Source organism: Schistocerca nitens, chromosome 1, assembly GCF_023898315.1.
Source record: "Schistocerca nitens isolate TAMUIC-IGC-003100 chromosome 1, iqSchNite1.1, whole genome shotgun sequence".
In the NCBI taxonomy this organism is placed as follows: domain Eukaryota; kingdom Metazoa; phylum Arthropoda; class Insecta; order Orthoptera; family Acrididae; genus Schistocerca; species Schistocerca nitens.
Window position 1 is genome coordinate 427,261,506 of NC_064614.1, and position 18,746 is coordinate 427,280,251.

The 18,746-nt window shown below is 36.9% G+C and overlaps 1 protein-coding gene across 3 annotated transcripts in view; it reads right to left on the reverse strand.

Moving 5' to 3' along the window:
• LOC126250710 (glutamate dehydrogenase, mitochondrial-like) overlaps positions 1-18,746 on the reverse strand; it is a 136,057-nt gene that overhangs the window by 36,054 nt on the left and 81,257 nt on the right. For all 3 annotated transcript variants that reach the window (XM_049951583.1, XM_049951584.1, XM_049951582.1), the window contains exons 3-4: positions 11,454-11,609; positions 11,110-11,314 (exon numbers count right to left, since the gene is read on the reverse strand). In XM_049951583.1, the coding sequence (XP_049807540.1) occupies positions 11,110-11,314; positions 11,454-11,609 (361 nt within the window). The remainder of the gene's footprint in view (positions 1-11,109; positions 11,315-11,453; positions 11,610-18,746) is intronic.

Below are 18,746 nucleotides of genomic sequence, written 5' to 3' on the forward strand. Positions count from 1 at the left end.
AATGTAACACAATTAGGTCATGTGTTAAAACAATGACAGTGTCAGTTCCATACATACCTGATTATTCCAAAAGAACTGAGAATTATGTGGTTATGTTTTTTATTGATCATAGATATCCAACAGTAAACCATTGTAGCAGTATGTGGATGTTTGCCTGCAACCTATTAATGAGTTTTATTGAAAGTTAAACAATAGTGCACTGGCCATATAACTGTGTGTTATTGGGGGGCTGTGGACAGTGAAAGTAAAGAACTGTGAAATGCAACTGTGCACCTGTTGGCTACATCATTTACAGTAGACAATAGTGCACTTCCACGCCCTATTTTTTCAGGTAGTATCACAACAAAGTACGTCGACACTGACGACAATCAATGAAGAAATAAAGCAGGAGAATGTCACATCATGTTAAACTTCTTTCAACCAATGCTTCAATCTCCCATAAATATTAGCCCCTTTTCAAATATGATATGAATGAGGAAGTCAGTCAGTTAATATTAGGTGGTCAAGGTATCACCTCTGATTGCTATTACTGTATGATGCATTAGCTGAAAGGAACATCACAAGAGACACTTGATAGGAAGATTCCCATTTGCAGAACTGGTGTGCAGAAATCAAGAATTATATAAGCTAGTGATATGTTGTACACTTCATTAGATCATATTTTTCCAATTGATTGTCAGTAAAGAATGAGAGTAAATCATAGAAGTATTTATCAGAAATGAGAGTAAAACAGTTAAATTTTCTGGAAGAAAATGATGGTTTTTATTCAGCTTTTATGAAAATGTTATGCACTAGAATGTTACGGATTGAAGGTATGGTAAGTGAATATCATTATCACAGGAACTATGCTTAGATCATAAGCATGTTTGGTATGTACAAGCAATGAGGAAAAATGTTGAACCTTTAACAATTTAAATGTGTATTTTGATAAGATATGTACATCCTGTTATCTCAACAAAAAAGCATCTGAAACAAGAAGAGGTATGGCACATAAATGTGTTTCTCAGTTCATATATTAGATAAATAACATTTTACAATTCCATTGTCGAGTTCATGTCCTATCTTTACTACTGCAAAATGCTTGTTATGAGATTATATCATGCAACAGCTTTGTGAAAGATACATTTTTCCATCAGATATGACAAAATGCACATTTGAAGAGGGAAAGGAAATGAGTGATCTATAAAGATAAAGATAATAGATGTACAAATATACAAATGAAAATACTAAATCAACAGATATAACAGTTTTTTATGCAATCAAAATGAAGACAGTTATACATTGCTTGCTGCAACACCTATTCTTCAGAATCATGGTGCCTCTAAGTATCTTCATAGCAATACCTGAAAAGACAATGATCAGTGCAAAACCCACATACACTGAGAGAGCCTCAACAGAAAACATCAAAGGAAGAGAGGCGCAACCACAAAAGTTCTTGCAGAAGACTGAACAACAATATCCATTGGTAAAAGGCACACTGACAACTCCTACTTAATGTTGACACATTAAAAAGGCCTGTGAATGCCCTGCTCCCCTCCCCTTCTACCTCTGTCTCCTCATTAAAAAATATACGTTCAGTTCATTCTATTTTTATTAACAATACATCAGATACATTAAATAAAACAGCAGAAAATGAGTTTCACAGAAACTAACTTAAGAGAATACCAATCCACAATAAGAAGTACACATATATGATTGAAAAGAACAAAATAAATTTATTAAACACTTTAGCAGGAAATGTGAAACAAGGCTCAATGAGAAAGAAGGTTACCAAAATCAAAGATACCACTGTCAGCAGCTATATTTCAAGGTCACTAAAATGTCTTTACCACAAGACTACAAAGATATTTGCAGACATGAAGTGTTGCTTAGTTGGTGTAATAAATGGATTAGAATGTGTTGGTGGCAAGAGTGGAACTCTTGGGTAGGAAGAGAACGAATTATCCATATTATAGGTTATGCTGAGTAGGGAGCAATGATGTGGCACTACTATGGTCAATGTTACTCAGTTTTTGTATCGGGTAAAGCATTTTGGAGAAAATATGCTGAAGTACGCAGAAGTAAAACTGTTGCTCAAAAAGGGTCAAGAGAGGATATGGGGAATTATCGTCCCATCTCCCTCCTTCCAGTCCTATCAAAAATCTTTGAAAATGCTACTGCTATGCAGATTCAAAATTTTTGGGAGAAATATGATATTATTACGGAAAACCAATTTGGTTTCCAGCATGGCAAAATTACTATTGATGCAATTACAAGTTTATCGACAAGATCAGCACATCATTAGACAACCATAATAAAGTTTCAGGAATCTTTTGTGATCTCACAAAAGCCTTTGAATCTGTAAATCATGCACTGCTCATCTATAAGCTTGACAATTATGGGATCAAGGGTAATGTTCTAAATTGGCTTACTTCATACTTATCAAATAGGAAACAAAGAGTGATTGTCTCATCAAATGCAGCAAATCACTATTCAAAATGGAAAACAGTAGCGCAAGGTGTCCCTCAAGGCTCGAATCTAGGACCTATTTTCTTTTTGTTCTATGTTAATGATTTACTGAACAATATAAATGCTCCATCGATTTTATTTGAAGATGACACATCTGTATTAATTGAAAACCAGGAGCCAGAAAACATCCCTCTCTACATAATAAACACAATGAACAAACTAGAAACATGATTCCAACTGAATGGATTAAGATTGAACATCCCCAAAACCCACATGGTCCAATTCAGAACAAAACAGTCAAAGCCCCAAGAAATTAAAATAACTCACAAAAATCAGGATATAGAAGAGGTGGATTCTGTGAAGCTTTTAGGGTTAAACCTAGTTAAAAATTTAAATTGGAATAAACATGTTGACTACCTGTTAAACAAATTATGTAGCTTTGCATTTGCTATGCAAATATTAGCTGGTGCAACAGATATGAATACAAGGAAAATGAATACCATAGCTACTTTCAATCAGTTGTAATGTATGGTATTATTTTTTGGGGAAATTCAAGCAATATATTGTGCATACTAACGTTATAGAAAAGAATAATAAGGAACATGTGTACTGCCCATCCAAGGACATCATGTCGCCCATTATTTGAAAAACAACAGTTACTAACAGTTCCCTCCTTATACGTCTATGATATTATCATCTTTCTACAGAGCAATTTAGAGTTATTCGAGAAAAAGTGTTTCAATCATATGTATAACATGAGAAACATAGACAATTTCATGCTTCCCACTCATCACTTAAACCTATATGCGCAGTCTCATCAGTGTATGGCAATGAAAATTCATAACAAGCTAAAAGGAAAGAATGTTCTGAGTATGAACCTAGAGACACTGAAAACAAAGCTATATGATATACTTGTCAAACGCTGCTACTACACTGTTGAGTTCATGAGGGATGAACTGAATATTTGAGCAGGATAAATTTACATACATTCTTGTTTGTAAATGTAGCTGTCCTTCACAAAAAGGAGGAAAGAAAAAAAAGGTTTATATTAATGTTAAAATTTTTTGTACCAATTAGGCCTAAGTTGTGTTACCCATTTTTTGACAGGTCTCCTGCACACTAATCATATGATTAGAAATTGTATGTTATGAGAAGAATAAAACGCTATTCACTATTCACTATGGAAGTGTTGCTTCATGTAGATGAGGATTAGAGTGCAAATCCTGGGGTTGGTTTTCATAAATAACATCACAGAACAATTTATCTTTTGCAGCACACTGTCAAATTCAGAGAGACATTGTTCCACAAAGAGAGACTCCTACAAATGATATGCTATTGCAATGTTCTCCTTTCAAGAGGGTAGAACCAAATAAACTGCAAACACAATCATTAATACTCAGTTAGCATGATAAGAGTGCTGAATGGGTGAATATGTGTACCAACTTACCAAGTAATATGTACTGGTGGACAATGACAAACTGGATACTTCACCTTGTTTTATACAAAGAAGTGTGGCACAAACACAGGAAGTGGATGGAAGAAAACATGGTTTGGGTTAGTGTGGATAATTTTGGCACCAATGTGGTGGTTTTAGCAAAAGAGTAATTAACTGCCAGTGTAGATGCTCTGGATGAGAATGATTTGGACAGATGAAGTATGGACCTATACCATTAACAAACTGTCAAATACATCTGTATTAAGCAGGAAAATACAGCATTTGAAGGGAGAATGTAGGATAGCACTGGAGAAAATGTTAATAAAGTTCGCAGATTTTTCCGCTCCCAGAGGACCATTACTGGGGTTAGTCATTACACTACACAACAAGGGGGACAAACATACGGTTAATATGAAACTGTATAGAATTCCTCATCATTTGCAACCAATAATGGAAGTTTATCAATCAAGAGTTAAATGATGGCATTATTGAAAAAAGTAGCAGTCCCCGAGGAGCACCATTTATCGTTGTGCATAAGAAATCATTGGATGATATGAAGAAATAGAGGTTCTGTAGTGGCTGTTATTATTTCAATTGCAGAACAGCTACAGATGCATATCTTATACTGAATATAGAAGAAACATTAGATAATTTGGGATAACACAGGGTTTCTTCAGCAATGGATCTAGAAGGTGGTTAACAATAGTTGAAAGTAGTGCTGGAGGACCAGTGAAGACCACATTTACCATGGGGGGTGGAAGGAAGGGGGAGCGGGGGGAACTGGGGAACTATGACGTGCTGCATTTCTATGAGAATGCAGTCACATTGCCTATAACTTGGTTTCATATTTCATGAATTCAACAGAACTCATATTTTTCTTAACCTAAGTGGGCTTAGGGTAATGTATGGTATTTCTTGTCACAACCTGTCCCTTCCACAATGCAGTTTTCTTTTTAAATGCAGTCCCATAAAATCAGAAGTCAATTATTTCTGACCTTGCATTGTCTTACTCTGGACAGTGTGCAGTCAAGTCCACTGAAGATGCAAGACCTGCAATCCATTCCAAATGTTCCAATTTTCATTCCTGCATTCCTTTTTCTTTCATAAATTCAATAATAGCGAATTTTAAACTGAAAAATCATTGCCGGTATGCCCCTTGACCTAAAAAAAGTACTTTGCAGTAATATTCAAAGTCTCCACACTCTTTGTCCAGTTCCATCAAAATGTGTTGCAACTGACAGTACAGTAGTGCATACAATTGCAGAAAATTTGCTATTCATACCACAACTTCATTATGTGCTCCATGTCTGCAAATTTAACACAAAGTGCTTCTTCATGTACAGAAAAATGATTCATATCTGGTGACTGTTGTAACTTTTTGCTCGTTCACCATGAAATAAATATTCAAATATTCAAATTCTTTCTGCATAGTGATTTATTGTCATTCCACAGCAAATCTGCAGTACCATTTCTCATGTGACAGCATAGTAGACATTGAGAATACTCATCTTTCTCTTCGGTCATTCCCATTCACTTTTAAAGGCTTGTTGTGATGACAAATCACTAAACTGCCTCTTTTTGTGTAAATAGCCACTGAACCTGTCAACTTCCTTTATTCTGGTACCAAAAACAAATAGCGTAGGCTAAACAGCACTGACACCATGATTCTGCTAAACTTAAGTGTGTCATGATGACTGAAAAATGCTACACCGCAATGATAAATGAAATGTTGCCTGCACCAAGTACTTCCAAGAAGAACTGAGCAAAGCCCCAAGACATTCTGAGCCTCTACATCTTACTTGCTTACAGTTTTGCATGCTGTGGCCAACCCTGATCTAGGGCATGTGACCAGCTAAGATGGTACAAAGACAGGCCCAGTATTTTCAAGTGCAGTGCATGGTTTTTCAGTAACACAAACTAAAAACCAGCAACAGTCATTTTTAGGATAACAAAATTATCATACGGAATTTGTAAATTGATTTGCTGATATTGCCAGAGCATTGACACATTTATTAAAGAAGGATGTAAATTTCCAGAAGACAACTTGTGTCAAGACACATTTGAGAACTTAGAGGAGGCACTAATAACTAACCCTCTATTATTCCAAATTATGAACAAGCATTTATCCTGTCCTGTAACGCAAGTGACCAGGTGGTCAGATGCATTTGAAGTCAGTAAGTTAATGGGGAAAGACCACCTAGTAGCACAGTTAAATAAAGTTGGGTAGAATTACTTGACCACAGAGAAGGAAATGTTGAGTTTAATATATGGAATCACTTACTTTGGGTGTTACGCACATGGCACAAAATTAAAGAGTCATAACTGATCATGTGGCATTGAAGTGGCTGTTAGTGTTGGTAGAGCCTTCGAGCTGGTTGACTCAATGGGTATTGTAATTGAGTTAATCTGATATTGTGGTAGCTCACAAACAGGAAAAGAAGCATGACAATGAAGATAAGCTATGCTGAAAGACTGTGGTCATATGAGTGCTTGGCTGAAACCTTGCAGAATGGCAGAAACTACATACTGCTGGTGTAGACTGCCACCTGTTCAAGATAACCACAGTTTGTTATGCATGACGGAGTACTATATAGAATGACGATATTCAGATAACATATAGGGCCATTTCTGTCTTAGGCAAGACTAGGCAGCCATTTATAGCAACAAAATTTTAGGGGCAGTAAAGAGCAGAAAAAATTAATTTCAAACAGCAAAATACTGAACAAATTAGGGGAAAAAATGAAAAAGAGGAAAAACTAAAACACTGAACTGTTTTCAAGAGCATGGAATGGTTACTCCATAAGTCTTTACTCTTACGAAAGTAAACGCATTGCCTCCATCTACCTCAAAACTAAAGCAGAAATAAACATTACCTTGATTCATCTCTGTCAAGCACTGGAGTGGGGCACATGTTCTGGCTTGCAATAGTGTTGGAACTTGGTACCATACCTCCCTAAGTTCCTCTTTTTATTTTTGTCTCTGCAGATCATATGTCAAGTGTCAGCTGTATTCAGTGGTTCTGGATTATGGAGATTACCTAGTTTGATGCTTCGGCATGTCTCCAATCAGTATAGAATAATTTCTGAATTCAACGAAAAATTCATTTACGCCAGAAAATAACTACACATCTTTATGAAACTATTTTCTTGCAATTAAATAAAATTATTAAATTGATGCCAAATTTGATTGCACTGGTATATTCTGTTGAGTTATAGCTTAAAATGTTGGGTACACTCTTTCCTATTTCAATTACTTGGGGAAATTTCAGACACTTAAGACAAAAATTAAGAAACTCAGCAGATTTGTTGTCCTCGATCAGTTTTAAAGAAATTGAGGACAAAGCATGAAAACTGAGGATTTTCTCCAGAAAATGAGGACATATGGTCACCTTAGTTTGATGACTAAAAGTATAATAGGAGATCTGTGTTGTTGTGCCATTGGATGTTGTGGTGAGAAAATATTGCGGAGATCAATGATGGTAAAAAAGAGTGGATGACATTTTTCAGTTCTCATCTAGGGCGGAAAAACATCTAGCAATGGTATCATGGTAATGGCAGTGCTAAAGAAGATGTATTAAAAGCGGCTCACAATCACGTATTTAAAGTGGCTCACAATCACGTGTTATCAGGACACAGGACACAGGGGACAATGAATGATGAATCGTACGATAGGTGAATGATACTGCTGCAGGACACAAAGACAGGACGGTCACCATTATTTGAAGAATTGTGTTCCATGTGCATAAATGCACATTTGACCAAACACTAGTGCGCATGTGCTACATGATAACTATCACAGATCACTTTTCATATTAAGTTGTGATGATTGACAAAGGAAATAGGAAATTTGTGGTAAGTCACTGTGGGACCAAACTGCTGATGTCATTGGTCCCTAGACTTACACACTACTTAATCTATCTTAAACTAACTTACACTAAGGACAACACACACATCCCTGCCCAAGAGAGGAATCAAACCTCCGATGGGGGGAGCCACGTGAACAATGACAAGGCACCTCAGACCTCGCATCCATCATACACAGTGATGATTGGCATCTTAAATAAGCAACTGAGGACAGCAGTACAAGAAATGGTGAATACTTTGTTATCTCTTGTTCCTAACACAATAATTACAGATCAGAGCATCTATTTCTGTGCAAACTAGTTGAGTAACTATGTCAGCTGTTAGCAATCTAGAAACTATAAACTAAAGTGAAGGAGTGGACTGAGTGCTTTCACCACAGCAATGATAACATGATGAGCTATTATATCAGTAGTCACCACAGTGATTGACACTTTTATCTGTCCTATGCCGTGGCTGCATATATGATAACATTGACCTCTTGATGCATGAGGTGGTGATCAGCTGGAAGATGTCATCAGCTTTCAAAGTTATTAAACCTAAAATTTGGAAAAATGCTATTTGGTATAATTTTGTGAAAAAGTTGCGATGTATGTGGATGATATTTCAAAACTAGACACCTCCTTGTTTATGATAGTATACACAGCCAAATTATGCCCTACAGCATGGGTAGGGAACTTGTCGCCCAGAGGCCAGATATGGCCCACAATTGGTTTCAATCTGGCCTCTGGTAGAGATTGGTGGGACACAGAACAAGCACTCTCACTGTACTTTGTACTCCGCCCAGGATGCATTTTCAGATATTTCTACTGATGCTCATTTCACTTCTGGTTTGCACCTCATGACGCAGACCACTGAAAGTTTTGCTTACTCCACATATGTGCAATGTCATTTCACCACCGCTGGATTGGAACAACAAAGAGAAACATGTTTCCAGTCTGAGCATGAAGCTATGGCCAATGTGTGCATGTAGAGTGTGAGACAAACAGCTCACTACCTTGAAGGAGCACTGGCAAAAGTTTTTCTTCTCTGGATTGGTGCTGACAACACAAAAAGGTTTTTTAATACTTACTACCTATGTCTGTGCTACACACTGATAGATCGCAAATGTTAGCAGTAAGTGAAAATGAGATGAAATTACCAACTACTGGTAAAATGTGCTGGTCTGAATAACAGAATCACGGGCCATAACCTGTTGAATAAGTTAGTAACCTGTCATCAGTTCACGCATAAAGTTATGTGCATGTTGATTTTTAATTTAATGAAAATGTTTCTTTGCATCTTTCCTGAGTTTATCTGCAAACTGTCTGGCATTAAGCACAGAAAAGTACCTTCTTAATGTCACCAATTCCAGGTGAAACTGACAGATGATTATCTCTTTAACATGTACAAAGATAAAACTGCTTGCTTGTAGTGTAGTGAAACACTACCTGTTGTGTAGGAATAGAATATGAAAAGGCACTTTTGTACAAAATACATTGCTGAAAAACAGCTTATAGGGCAACTGCCGAAAGGAAATTAAAATACGAGGCATATTCCAAAACTAAAGTCTGTTTGGTCATAAAACACAAGCTCAAGAGAAAAGGTTTTTATTGACAGTAATATTTCACTATAGATCTACTTTACTTTTCCACATAACTGCCATTCATATCCATACACTTTCTGTAACAGTGCACCAGCTTCTTTAATCCCTTCACATAGAGGTCTGCTGCCTGGGAATTGATCCATTTGGTGATGGTAGTCTTGAGTTTGCCATCATTTTGAAATTGTTGTCCACCTAGCCAGTTTTTTAAATGCAAGAAGAGGAAATAGTAACTTGGTGTAAGGTTGGGATTGTACAGAGGGTGCTCAAAAAGTTCCCAATGAAAATCATGAATCTTTTCATCAGTTTTTGCAGCGGTGTGAGGGCATGCACTGGCGTGAAGGATGATTATGTCAGACGATAGTTTCCATAGCTTCGATTTTGGATCACATGTTAGAATTTGGCTTGGTTAGCATTTCACAGTATACATCAGCTGTAATTGTTGACTCATAGTGCATGAAATCCATCAAAAGGACACCCTTTTCGCCCCAAAAAATGGTAGCTATCATTCTTTGATTTGAGAAGGGAAACTACTTAAACTTTTTGGTTTGGGTAAACTCGAATGGTGCCACTGCATCGACCCTTGTTTCGCTTCTACATTGGTGCATATCAGCGTCACCCTTTACAATGGGGGAAAGCAAATCATATTCATCTTGCCTATAGCTCTCCACAAAGTGTCATGCACTATGCTTTATTTGCTCTTAGTGCTCCTCAGTGAACATTTTTATAACCTACTACACACACAGTTTGTTATATCCAAGCTGTTCAGTGACAGTCCTGTAAACTATTGTTCGAGCAGCATTTTGGAAATCATTATCCAGACCACTAATCATGGACTCAAATCACTTTGAAGTTTTTGGCTCACTTGATCAATGACATTGTCAGTCCAAATACTAGGCCTATCACTTCACTGTTCATGGTCAACATTTGTGGAGCCATTTTGAAATTCTCAAACTTCTTTGTCATTTATTATTTCAGGTCCACACACTAGGCATAACTCACGATGGATTTCAGCAGCTGAAGATCCTTTTTCCAGCAAACATCAGTGCACTTCACAACTGGTGGGATCTAAGATTGTCTTGGCGATTGCGATCTGCTCTCACTGACTGGTAAATGACTACTGAATCAAACCAACATAGCACTAGTTTCCTAAGGAGTCATCAGATGTGTTGCACGCATGAAACATCATTCAGGCCTATGATCAGTAAAATATTTGTCAACAGACCTTAGTTTTGGAAAATGCCTCATATTAATTTTTGATTTCAGGCAACCAAAGTGGGTTGCAATACCCGTTATCTGTACTGTAGCTCAGATAATTGGTGCTAGATTTGGAGGTTCTTTTTTTATTTTAAATCAAAAGGACAACTGCCATCTTCGGCAAGATCATTGCATCTGCCATATTAGATTTATGCAATGTTGCCATAATTCATAGTTTTCACTTTCATCTCATTGCTATCAATTTTACTGTTCTGTGGGTGAAAATTAAATAAATGAGCGCTCACAAACGCTTTTTTGTTGCTGAATTTGTTGGTGTAGCATTTCATTAAAAGGGAGCCATTCATATCCGTGCATTTCTTTGAACTTCAGGAGAGCTGCAGTTGTGTCACCCGATGAAGTGGCCCATGAGCTTCAGTAAGTATGTGTGTTGATCCGCAGATCACCGAAGGTTGACCAAGCCTGTCTTAAAGGATTGGTACTGCTTAATACTAGAGTGTCTTGTTGTGGCAGTATGCTGAAGATTTTCAAGCCAATACAAAATAACAGTTGAATAAAAGCAAACTTACGCATTAAGCTGATATAGGAATCTGTTTCATATTTAAAATGCAGCCTCCCAAATGAAACGTGGTTAATATTCTTCAGAAATTCAAAATATGATACAGTTACACCACCAGCACTGCAAAATATGTCCGGAAGAACTAAAATTTTGCGGTCTTGTAATATTTTGTCTGCAGCTGGTGTAACTGGCCCATTAGCACCCTCAGCTACAATCTGTCAGAACACAAAATGCATAATTGTATTAAACACTGGCCATATATATATATATATATATATATATATATATATATATATATATATATATATATATATTAAAACTGAAACTGATATATTATTTATGGAACTCTCTCACCTTAGCTCTAATTTCATTGGCATTTTTACATGTAATACACTTCTCTATTGCTGCAAGCACAAGAATATCACAATCTTTGAATGCAACATTTTCAGCTGCTTGTGCATTTGGATAACCTTTAATTGTACCGTGCTCTTCCAAATATTCTAGAAGATCCTGCAACAAATGCATGAACATGACACAGCTAGATGTGGCAAAGAAGTGACATGGAAAGTTCTGTATGTTCTCTTATCTTTTCCATGCAGCAGAACAACGTCTACAGAAATATTACATACATAATGTCATTCTAAAAGTCAGCAACTATTATGAAATAAGAATCTGCTCAGCAAAGCATCTAAAATAAATACAAAACTGCTAAACTGCATCCTCTTCCTAATAACATAATTAGATTTGCATGTGGAAGATCTGATATGGCCTGTCATAACTTCCTCTCTTCCCCCCTTCCTCCCTTCCCCTCTGAGTAGCAGAAACAATGTCTACAAATATGTTTTATGTATATTCCACTTTTAGCATTACTGTAGAGGAGTTGCCTTCTACATTTCCCTCTAGTTCCATGAAAATTGTTCGCTCATAATTCAACACATGTCCTATCAATCTGCACCCACACAGTGCATTATTATTACTACAACACATTGCTTAGTTATGTTACATAAAAGATGTACACCATGTTACATGTTGGTATATATTACATTTTTCACCTTAATTGTTGTGTTAAAAATTGATCTATATCAGTTAAAAAAGTGCAGTAAGCAATGAACAGTGGTGAAAACTGTCATAAATGAAATATTCAATGTGAGTAGTCTGAAAGATGTGAATACTGAAAACAATATGTATCATACTGCTTACACATAGAAAATGTTGTTTGATAAAATTATAATCAATACAAGTGATCTAACCACAATGTAGATTAAAATATGAGGATCAATCAGAAAGCCTCAAGTACTGAAGTGCTCACAGTCCTAAAAAGACTAAAACATTGCATTGGTAATGATAGCATATCAGATTAACTGTAGAGGAATCTGGAAATACAATGCAAAACCACTAACTTATATAGTTAATGCATCCTTTAGTGATGGAGTTTTCCCTGACCTCCTGCAGTTGCTAATGTTACCCCATGCCACAAACAGGGACTGAAAATGAAGTAGCTAATTACAGGCCAATAGCTCAATTCGGCATATCTTCAGAAATATAATCAGAAATTGTTTTATGCCAGATTGAGAAATTACAGCTTGGAAATGTGAACTGAACAAACTGACAAATTAGCCAAGCATAATGTAAACAGTGCAAATCTGCCCAATAAAAGTTGTGTTGAAGTGTTTTGTGGAACGACACAAAACGACTTCCAGACCATAAAGTACAATAGCAAAGTGACTGTGATTTCAGACAGCCATGGCCATGGTCTTGCAAATAAACTAAGAGAAAAACTAATATATATTCATGTGTAATAGAGAAAAAGGGAGTTCCACTTGGTGAAATTGAAAAGACAATTGCAGATACATAGGTAAAAAATCTAGATGATAGAAGACTTTGTCATACTTTTGGAGGTCTCAACGACGTGTAGAAAAACAAAATGGCGAGTGCTATGCATGATCTTAAACAGTGTCTGAAAAATATCACACATACAAATGTCTTAATTGTGAATATTCCGCATCGCCATGATCTTATGAGGCAGTTGTATGTTAATACACAGATAGAGGAAGTCAATCTATAATGACATATCCGGGTAAATTGGCATAGCAAGGCTAAGCATGAAACCAGTTGAATGGTGCCACCTGCATTAAGCTGTACAGAAAGGTCGATAGGCAACAGGCAACCCTTTTCCTACATACTTCGCAACGAGATGCCAGCTTTCATCTTGGTACTTTGAATGAAAACATTATAGGTAAGCCTCTGACTTTTTACTTTTATTCACATATATTTGTTCATTAGTATTGTATGTAATTAAATTTTTGAGAAAAGTATAAGTTACCTTGTAAAGCATACTTTTAGCTATATTTTGAGAGAGAGAAGGTTCTGCTAGAGAACGCAGTAGTTAAACATTTCTCGAACAAATCAAAGAAGGCTTTTCAGGCTACAATGACATACCGTACCATGTGTCAGGGTAAAATGACACAGTATGTCATTTTACGTCGTGGATTCTAGTTCTATTCTGTGTGATCTTTGATATTAATTAAGCTACTTATTTTATATATGTGTTTAAATTTAACAACAATAGCAGTAGGTCATTCTATAATAAATTAAATGAAACATTAAACATGAATTGATAGATGTCTGATGATACACAGATGCAAAGAATTTATGAAGGGCAAATATGAGAACATTAATTTCCCCTTTCATATGGTGTACAATAAAGGAAGGAAATCTTCAAAGAATTCTTGGGATGTGGTGAAGATGCAGCAGCCTATAAATGCTGTTACCAGTGGTGAGACGGGATAGCTGCGATCACTGAAAGCGTTCAGAATTCCCTAGGCCATGCTTGTAAGACGAGCTAGGAATGTGTATGCTATGGATGTGTATACTTTCTGAAAACTCACCAGGAATTTTCAACATTAAATAATCAGGTTCATAAGCATGAAACAAGGAACAGGGATGATTTTCACAGAGACACCCACAAAGGAGCACTCTACCAAAAAAGTGTAAACTACCAGCCCAAAATACTTTTTAGTGCATTGCCTTCTACAATAAAGAAAATTAAAGAATTTCAAAAATTCAAGCTAGATCTTAAACAATTTTTACTAACACATAGTTTTTATAGCATTGGAGAATACCTGAATATGGAAAAGTAATATTTATATATACTGATATAAAATATTTGTATTTATTATCCGAGTTTTTGAAACAAATTAAAGATGTTGCTGTTGTTGCGGTCTTCAGTCCTGAGACTGGCTTGATGCAGCTCTCCATGCTACCCTATCCTGTGCAAGTTTCTTCATCTTCCAGTAGCTACTGCAACCTACATCCTTCTGAATCTGCTTAGTGTATTCATCTCTTGGTCTCCCTCTACGATTTTTACCCTCCACACTGCCCTCCAATGCTAAATTTGTGATTCCTTGATGCCTCAGAACATGTCCTACCAACCGGTCCCTTCTTCTCGTCAAGTTGTGCCACAACTCCTCTTCTCCCCAATACTATTCAATACCTCCTCATTAGTTATGTGATCCACCCATCTAATCTTCAGCATTCTTCTGTAGCACCACATTTCAAAAGCTTCTATTCTCTTCTTGTCCACACTATTTATCGTCCATGTTTCACTTCCATACATGGCTACACTCCATACAAATACTTTCAGTAATGACATCCTGACACTTAAATCTATACTCGATGTTAATAAATTTCTCTTCTTCAGAAACACTTTCCTTGCCATTGCCAGTCTACATTTTATATCTTCTCTACTTCGACCATCATCAGTTATTTTGCTCCCCAAATAGCAAAACTCCTTTACTACTTTAAGTGTCTCATTTCCTAATCTAATTCCCTCAGTATCACCCGACTTAATTCTTAAGATAATTCTTAATTCTTAAAGATAAGAAACTATATTGTAATTGACTACATCCATACAATGTATATTGTTAACAGATGAATAAAGAGATTGATTGATTGATTGATTGAATACAAACAAAATATTCAGTGGTGTTGAAAAGGACTGGATAGATTCCAGCAATCTATCAACGCTGTATTCAAGCGTTATCTAGTACAACACCTAAAGCTGTTGGAGTTGTGCCTGGTTGGCATGACTATGAAGGAGGTGAGACAACGTGAATTCCAAATAGCCAAGAAAAGCAAAGAGCTAACTTAATTTTGCAAAAGAAATATTGTATGAAAAAGACCTTTTTGATGGCAATAGTTATGCTTCGAAAGATTGTCTTCGTAATACTTGGAACTGCACTTGCATTCGAAACCTGGAATATGCTGGTTAAGGTGTCAGCAGTGTAATTTGTGGGCACAGAACAAAAAACTCTATTTGCTATATCTTCAAATAGATATGATTGGTGAGAATTATTTTTTCAAAAAGAGAACTAATTTTGTTTCTTCGTGGATTCACATTCATAATTCTACTTTCAGTCTTCACTTTTTTCTACAACTGAACTGAGAAACCTTAATTGATACTGTTGAACAATTGTTTTAGGAGTAGCCTTTTATTTGTTAATTACAACTCTATTAAATATATCAGATATCTAATGGTTATCTGAATTTCTTACTTTTTCTTACTCCTGTCATTTTCCCTGACATCAGCCTAAAATGATATGTTGTTGTTGTTGTTGTGGTCTTCAGTCCTGAGACTGGTTTGATGCAGCTCTCCATGCTACTCTATCCTGTGCAAGCTTCTTCATCTCCCAGTACCTACTGCAACCTACATCCTTCTGTATCTGTTTGGTATATTCATCTCTTGGACGCTCTCTACGATTTTTACCCTCTACGATGCCCTCCAATACCAAATTGGTGATCCCTTGATGCCTCAGAACATGTCCTACCAACCAATCCCTTCTTCTAGTCAAGTTGTGCCACAAACTTTTCTTCTCCCCAATCCTATTCAGTACTTCCTCATTAGTTATGTGATCTACCCATCTAATCTTCAGCATTCTTCTGTAGCACCACATATCGAAAGCTTCTATTCTCTTCTTGTCCACACTATTTATTGTCCATGTTTCACTTCCATACATAGGTACACTCCATACAAATACTTTCAGAAACGACTTCCTGACACTTAAATCTATACTCGATGTTAACAAATTTCTCTTCTTCAGAAATGCTTTCCTTGCCATTGCCAGTCTGCATTTTATATCCTCTCTACTTCGACCATCATCAGTTATTTTGCTCCCCAAATAGCCAAACTCCTTTACTACTTTAAGTGTCTCATTTCCTAATCTAATTCCCTCAGCATCACCTGACTTAATTTGACTACATTGCATTATCCTCGTTTTGCTTCTGTTGATGTTCATCTTATACCCTCCTTTCAAGACACTGTCCATTCTGTTCAGCTGCTCTTCCAAGTCCTTTGCTGTCTCTGAAAGAATTACAATGTCATCGGCGAACCTCTTCTCCATGGATTTTAATACCTACTCCGAATTTTTATTTTGTTTCCTTTACTGCTTGCACAATATACAGATTGAATAACATCGGGGACAGGCTACAACCCTGTCTCACTCCCTTCCCAACCGCTGCTTCCCTTTCATGCCCGTCGACTCTTATAACTGCCATCTGGTTTCTGTACAAATTGTAAATAGCTTTTCGCTCCCTGTATTTTACCCCTGCCACCTTCAGAATTTGAAAGAGAGTGTTCCAGTCAACATTGTCAAAAGCTTTCTCTAAGTCTACAAATGCTAGAAATGTAGGTTTGCTTTTCCTGAATCTAGCTTCTAAGATAAGTCGTAGGGTCAGTATTGCCTCATGTGTTTTGATATTTCTACGGAATCCAAACTGATCTTCCCCGAGGTCAGCTTCTACTAGTTTTTCCATTCGTCTGTAAAGAATTCGTGTTAGTATCTTGCAGCTATGACTTATTAAACTGATAGTTCCATAATTTTCACATCTGTCAACACCTGCTTTCTTTGGGATTGGAATTATTATATTCTTCTTGAAGTCTGAGGGTATTTCACCTGTCTCATACATCTTGCTCACCAGATGGTAGAGTTTTGTCAGGACTGGCTCTCCCAAGGCTGTGAGTAGTTCTAATGGAATGTTGTCTACTCCCGGGGCTTTGTTTCGACTCAGGTCTTTCAGTGCTCTGTCAAACTCTTCACGCAGTATCATATCTCCCATGTCATCTTCATCTACATCCTCTTCCATATCCAAAATATTGTCCTCAAGTACATCGCCCTTGTATAGACCCTATATATACTCCTTCCACCTTTCTGCTTTCCCTTCTTTGCTTAGAACTGGGTTTCCATCTTAGCTCTTGATATTCATACAAGTGGTTCTCTTTTCTCCAAAAGTCTCTCTAATTTTCCTGTAGGCAGTATCTATCTTACCCCTAGTGAGATAAGCCCCTACATCCTTACATTTGTCCTCTAGCCATCCCTGCTTAGCCATTTTGCACTTCCTGTCGATCTCATTTTTGGGACGTTTGTATTCCTTTTTGCCTGCTTCATTTACTGCATTTTTATATTTTCTCCTTTCATCAATTAAATTCAATATTTCTTCTGTTACCCAAGGATTTCTACTAGCCCTCGTCTTTTTACCTACTTGATCCTCTGGTGCCTTCACTACTTCATCCCTCAAAGATACCCATTCTTCTTCTACTGTATTTATTTCCCCCATTCTTGTCATTGTTCCCTTATGCTCTCCATGAAACTCTGTACAACCTCAGGTTTAGTCAGTTTATCCAGGTCCCATCTCCTTAAATTACCACCTTTTTGTAGTTTCTTCAGTTTTAATCTACAGTTCATAGCCAACAGATTGTGGTCAGAGTCCACATCTGCCCCTGGGAATGTCTTACAATTTAAAACCTGGTTCCTAAATCTCTGTCTTACCATTATATAATCTATCTGAAACCTGTCTGTATCTCCAGGCTTCTTCCATGTATACAACCTTCTTTCATGATTCTTGAACCAAGTGTTAGCTATGATTAAGTTATGCTCTGTGCAAAATTCTACAAGGCGGCTTCCTCTTTCATTTCGTAGCCCCAATCCATATTCACCTACTACGTTTCCTTCTCTCCCTTTTCCTACTGACGAATTCCAGTCACCCATGACTATTAAATTTTCGTCTCCCTTCACTATCTGAATAATTTCTTTTATTTCATCATACATTTCTTCAATTCCTTCATCATCTGCAGAGCTAGTTGGCATATAAACTTGTACTACTGTTGTAGGCATGGGCTTCGTATCTATCTTGGCAACAATAATGCGTTCACTATGCTATTTGTAGTAGCTTACCCGCGTTCCTATTTTCCTATTCATTATTAAACCTACTCCTGCATTACCCCTATTTGATTTTGTATTTATAACCCTGTAATCACCTGACCAAAAGTCTTGTCCTTCCTGCCACTGAACTTCACTAATTCCCACTATATCTAACTTTAACCTATCCATTTCCCTTTTTAAATTTTCTAACCTATCTGCCCGATTAAGGGATCTGACATTCCACACTCCGATCCGTAGAACGCCAGTTTTCTTTCTCCTGATAACGACGTCCTCTTGAGTAGTCCCCACCCGGAGATCTGAATGGGGCACTATTTTACCTCCGGAATATTTTACCCAAGAGGACACCATCATCATTTAACCATACAGTAAAGCTGCATGCCCTCGGGAAAAATTACGGCCTTAGTTTCCCCTTGTTTTGAGCCGTTCGCAG